The following is a 6,386-nucleotide window of genomic DNA, read 5'->3' on the forward strand; positions in this document are numbered from 1 at the left end:
ATTTTTTCCCCCAAAACATTTAGACAGACAGGATAACAACAACACCTGTAATTCTAGAGTATGTGTATGTATGTTGTATAATAATGTCTATTAAGAAGAATGTACATACATACTTACATATATCGTTGTATAATTTTTGGCTGTGAAAAATATTTTCTCTGGCTCTCACATATGAGAACATACATTACTTAAATAACAACAAGGCAATGTAAATTTTGTGTTTACATACAGGAGAATGTTAGGGCTAAGGCTTTTATCTATGTATGTATGTGTTAGTGTAATGCATGTTTATGTAATTTAAATATATTTGATGATAGTGATAATAATGATGATGATTATTATTGTTATGATGCTGTTCATAATAATGTCGGCACCTAAAGGTATGCAATGCCAAAAGCATATTATTATAATAACCTTTTTTTGTGAACAATCTTGTTGTATTATTGTATATTATTGTTTGCTATTATTTTTGTTGTTGTTATTATTGTACAAATACAATGTGGCAGAAATGTACAATAACAAATTGTGTAATGTTTTACCTCACATTTTTGCAGCTCATCTTCATCTCTTGCTGCATACATACTTACCTATTTACGTATGTATGTACATTTACAATTGTATCTAGTTAAATACTTACATAGCTATAACTACATAGATATATTCATTTCTAAAGGCTGCGTATTGTTGTTGTTTTGGCAGGTTTTTATTTCGATTATTCTGGCATTTTTTGCCCAACTTTTTATTCAAAGTTTTTCCATTTGTATTGCATTAAATAAGCAGAAATTAAGCTTGATAGTGTATATATGTATATTATATAACTAAATTGTCCTTTTTGTTTACATGTGTTGTGAGTAGGTGAAAGTAAAATAAAATTATAAACACGTATGTTGCTTGCATGTTGTATTTTGTTATCTTTTAACTAGATTTTGTTTATACTTTTTACAGTATCTACATTTTAAGCCTGAATGTAGGCAATATTTTGTGAAAATATGCATACAAGTTTTACAAAACAGCCAATACAAGAACTTTACTGAAACTTAAATAAATCTGAATTAGAACAGAACTAGATCAGAAATATATCAAAAGTATAACAAAACTAGAACAAAACTAATGCAGAACAGAACTGAACAGAACTAGAACAGAACAAGAACAGAACTAGAACAGAACTAGAACAGAACTAGAACAGAACTAGAACAGAACTAGAACAGAACTAGAACAGAACTAGAACAGAACTAGAACAGAACTAGAACTAGAACAGAACTAGAACAGAACTAGTACAGAACTAGAACTGAACTAGAACAGAACTAGAACAGAACTAGAACAGAAATAGAACAGAACTAGAACAGAACTCGAACAGAACTCGAACAGAACTGGAACCGAACTAGATCAGACCTAGAACTAGAACAAAACTGTAACAGAAATAGATTATAACTAGGACCTAACTAGAACAAAACTAGAACAGAACTAGAACAGAACTAGAACAGAACTAGAACAGAACTAGAACAGATCTAGAACAGAACTAGAACAGAACAAAACTGTAGTAGAACTAGATTAGAACTAGGACAGAACTAGGACTTAACTAAAACAAAAGTAGAATAAAACTGAAACAAAACTAGAACAGATCTAGAACTGGAACAGAACTTAAACTAAACTAGAAAGCAAGTGTCGAAAAAGACTTAAGATAGAATAGAAAGAACTAGAACAAAATTAGAAGTAAAATCTCCTTAAAATAGGCTAACAAAATATAACATGCAATTACCTTCTATAAGTATACTTTGGTTTTGTTATGAAACTTTTTAAACAGTTTTTACTGTTTTTTTTTTTTTTTTTTTTTTTTTGCTTATAAATATGTATAAAATAAAATAATTGTTTTTTTAGAATTCTAATTTGCCGCATAAATTTGTATGCCTTTTTTAAACTAATATTTTTACGTTTGCTATCTGCTGTTGATTTTCATATTAAAATAAATGTTGTAACAGAGAGGAGAGATAGCGAAAAAACAAATGTAGAAAATTAAAACTAAAAAAGGTTAATGCAGTTATTTGCATAAAGTATTTAGTCTAAATTAACTGTAATTTTATGCTGATAATGGTATTTAATATAAATCTATGAATATTCAAAAAACAGGAGGAAAAACTTTTTTGTTAAAAAAATAGAAAAAAAACTTTATTAAACCAGATGGTTTAATAGAGTTAAGGTGCTAACTGTGTATAGCTATGGCATACTATTAGGCTTTGAAGGAATAAAGGTTTGCTTATTTTAATGCAGAATAATTAAGGAACAAGATTTAAGGCAGATAGGGGTATATGTTAATGTTTGTTGAGAAAAAAACTTTTTTTGTTTTAAATTTTTGCATCAGTTTTGTGGGTAAAAATTTCTGTAAGAATATTAATGTTTTATACATTTATATGTACATACATATATGCAGGTTGTAGATAGCCTTTGTTTGTGGATACATTAAAACTGCAGATGTGTATTAATGGAAACAGGTGCAGGAAAATGCAATAGCAAGGTTATAGAAAGAAATATAAATTTCAATAATAAAGTCCTGAATAATAGTATATACATAAATATTTAGTTATATCTTATAGAAAAACGTATTATTGTTAGCATTAAAATGATGTATGTCCATGTTTTTGTTGTTGTTCTCGATTTTTAATGCACACTTCAAAATTGTGGCAAAATGCAAAAGTGGTAATGCATTAAGTTTTCCTAAACTATAATAGTTGTTAATGCATTTAAGAATAGTTTTCATTTCTATGAAATATTTAGAATTTTATTATTAAAAATTTCAAATAAACAAATAAAACATCCTCAAAGTAGGCAATACTTTCAGCCACAAATCTTTCAGCAATTTAATAACAATCTCATAAGGTAAGCTTATCCTCTAACTGTCCTAAACTCTCTTACAATTAAATTTATTTCCTTACATCCCTAAAGTACGCCATGGTTTTTTAAACCTAACCCAGCAAAGCACAAATCTTCTCTCTCGCTCTCTCTCTCCTTGTTACTTAGTAAGCTTCTTCCTTTATTGCTGTTGCTGTATTTTTTAACTTTTAACAATTACTTTCTTGCTTATTTTTCTTTAACAATTGACATTCTTTTCTTTTTTCAGTTTAAATGTTTATTCTTTTCTTCAGAATTTTTTATTTCTTCTCTCTCACACACACTCGTAACATGTGTGGGAATGTATTTGTTTGTTTAAGGATAATACTTGACCTTAGCCGAGTCTTTTTTTCTACTATTGTTAAAGTTTATTTGTTTGTTATTGTTGTTGTACTTGTAAAAGCAAACAAAATTTTTAGAAAAAAACTGAGTAAAAACCCATATTGTTTGAGTGTGACAAAAGTTTAGCCTTGTTTTTGTACCCCATCATGGTGCCTCTGCACTTGGTTGAAGGGGTTGAACGAAAAGTGTTTGTTTTTGGTTTTTCTAGTTTAGTTTTAACTTATTGTAGTTCTGATCTAGTTCTGTTCCAGTTTTGTTTTAGTTCTTTTCTTGTTCTAGTTCTGTTCTAGTTATGTTCTAGTTCTGTTCTAGATCTGTTCTAGTTCTGTTCTAGTTATGTTCGAGTTCTGTTCTAGTTGTGTTCTAGTTTTGTTGTAGTTCTGTTCTAGTTCTGTTCTAGTTCTGATCTAGTTCTGTTCTAGTTCTGTTCTAGTTCTGTTCTAGTTATGTTCTAGTTCTGTTCTAGTTCTGTTCTAGTTCTGTTCTAGTTCTGTTCTAGTTCTATTCTAGTTCTGTTCTAGTTCTGTTCTAGTTCTGTTCTAGTTCTGTTCTAGTTCTGTTCTAGTTTTGTTCTAGTTCTGTTCTAGATCTGTTCTAGTTCTGTTCCAGTTCTGTTCTAGCTCTGTTCTAGATCTGTTCTAGTTCTGTTCTAGTTCTGTTCTAGTTCTGTTCTAGTTCTGTTCTAGTTCTGTTCTAGTTCTGTTCTAGTTCTGTTCTAGTTCTGTTCTAGTTATGTTCTAGTTCTGTTCTATTCTAGTTCTGTTCTTGTTGCATTTTAGTTCTGTTATTGTTCTAGTTCTGTTTTAGTTCAGTTCTAGTTCTGTTCTAGTTCTGTTCTAGTTCTGTTCTAGTTCTATTCTAGCTCTGTTCTAGTACTGACCCAATTCTATTGTTCTAGTTCTGTTTTAGTTCAGTTCTAGTTCTGTTCTAGTTCTGTTCTAGTTCTGTTCTAGTTCTGTTCTAGTTCTGTTCTAGTTCTATTCTAGCTCTGTTCTAGTACTGACCCAATTCTGTTCTAGTTCTGTTTAAGATCTGTTCTAGGTCTGTTCTAGTTTTGTTCTAGTTCTGTTCTTTTTCAGTTTTAATTCAAATATAGTTCTGTTCTAGTTCTCTTCTAGTTCAGTTTCAGTTCTGTTCTAGTTCTGTTCTAGTTCTCTTCTAGTTCAGTTTTAGTTCTGTTCTAGTTCTATTCTAGTTATGTTCTAGTTTTGTTCTAGTTCTGTTCTTTTTCAGTTTTAATTCAAATATAGTTCTGTTCTAGTTCTCTTCTAGTTCAGTTTTAGTTCTGTCCTAGTTCTGTTCTAGTTCAGTTTTAGTTCTATTCTAGTTCTGTTCTAGTTCTGTTCTAGTTCTGTTCTAGTTCTGTTCTAGTTCTGTTCTAGTTCTGTTCTAGTTTTGTTCTAGTTCTGTTCTAGTTCTGTTCTAGTTCTGTTCTAGTTCTGTTCTAGTTCTATTCTAGTTCTGTTCTAGTTCAGTTCTAGTTCTGTTCTATTCTAGTTCTGTTATAGTTCCTTTCTAGTTTCATTTTAGTTCTGTTTTTGATCTAGTTCTGTTTTAGTTCTGTTCTAGTTCTGTTCTAGTTCTATTCTAGTTCTGTTCTAGTTCTGTTCTAAGTAGTACTGTTCTGATTTTGTCATAGTTCTGTTCTGGTGCTGATGTAGGTTTGTTCAAGTTATATTCTAGTTCTTTTTATGTTGTAGTTCTATTCTAGTTCTGTTCTACCTCTTTTCCAAAAAATGGTTCTAGTTCAGAAAATCTTTAAGTCCTTTATGCCAACTTTTCCTTCACTCATTATTGTAATATTTTACTCTTCACATTGTTGTTTTTACTCTCTATTTATTGTTAAACAGACCTTCTGCCATCATTTCCCCAGTAGTTACAACAATTAAGTTTTTTTTTTTCGTTTTTGCAACAGCAGCCTTTAGAAGAGGCCAGTTTTGTGTCATAAAAATGTGGAATCTACAATATTTGTTGATGTTCATGTACTCACATTGTTGTTGTTGATTCTATCTCTTTTAAAATTGTTTTTGTTTAATTCATTGTTTAAACTAAAAACTACACTAGTCAAAGTTTTTTAATCTTGTGTAAAACTATAAGAGAAAAGAATAAAAAAAAAAGAAAATTTCAAATTTTTTTATTCAACATTAAATTGTGTTGTCAAAATTGTTATATGCAGTATTAAATGTTTTTTTTTCTTAGCTTAACTTGGCACAAACATAGACATTTTTTCGGGTTACTGGCAGTAAGTTTGAAATGAAAGTGTTAAAGGGGGGAAAAACAGAGATGAGAGAACAGCTTGCACACATAAAAAATAACTACATTTAAAACATGTGTGAGTGTTAGTGTTGTTATTTAAAAGTGTTTAAGCAAAAACAAAATATACAAAAATTAAGACAGCGAAAAAAACTGCTGCAACAAAATGTGTTGCTTGTTGGTAGGCAATAAAATATTAAAGAAACCATGGCATACTTTTGGTCGAACAAAAAATTTATTATTATTAAAAGCATTTGCGGCATAGTTTTTTATTATTATTGTTATTTTTTATTTTTTTGTTTAGTTTATTTAATAAGATTTTGCACACATTATAAGCATTGCAAATATAACTTGACACCTTTTTTCTGTGTAAACTACAAGATATTGTATAGGAAAAATTTAAATATAATTTTTTTACAGTAATAATTTTATGGTCTAGATGACTAATAGAATTTAAAGAAGATTTTTTTAAAGATTTTGTAAAATCTAATGGTTTTAATTTTGAGTAAATTGTTTTTATCCCATTTCTAGTTCTATTCCAGTACTTATAAGGTACTGTTCTAGTTCTGCTGTGTTATAGTTCGGTTCAAGTTCTGTTTTAATTCTAGTTCTCTGTTAGTTTTGTGCTGGTTCTGTTCTAGTTTTGTTCTAATTCTGTTCTAGTTCTATTCTATTCTAGTCCTGTTCTAGTTCTGTTCTAGTGCTGTTCTAGTTCTGTTCTAGTTCTGTTCTAGTTCTGTTCTAGTTCTGTTTTAGTTCTGTTCTAGTTCTGTTCTAGTTTTGTTCTAGTTCTGTTTTAGTTCTGTTCTAGTTCTGTTCTATTTCTGTTCTAGTTTTGTTCTAGTTCTGTTCTAGTTCTGTTCTAGTTCTGTTCTAGTTCTGTTCTAGTTCTGTTCTAGTTCTGT

General features: G+C 29.4%; 1 protein-coding gene across 1 annotated transcript in view; it reads left to right on the top strand.

The window, feature by feature from the left end:
• Positions 1-364: 364 nt before the first annotated feature.
• Positions 365-6,386, top strand: part of LOC111685445 (serine/threonine-protein kinase Warts-like) — a 48,211-nt gene continuing 42,189 nt past the window's right edge. Inside the window, exon 1 of the mRNA XM_046955864.1 lies at positions 365-380. Within this exon, the coding sequence (XP_046811820.1) occupies positions 365-380 (16 nt within the window). The remainder of the gene's footprint in view (positions 381-6,386) is intronic.

Source organism: Lucilia cuprina, chromosome 2, assembly GCF_022045245.1.
Source record: "Lucilia cuprina isolate Lc7/37 chromosome 2, ASM2204524v1, whole genome shotgun sequence".
NCBI lineage: Eukaryota > Metazoa > Arthropoda > Insecta > Diptera > Calliphoridae > Lucilia > Lucilia cuprina.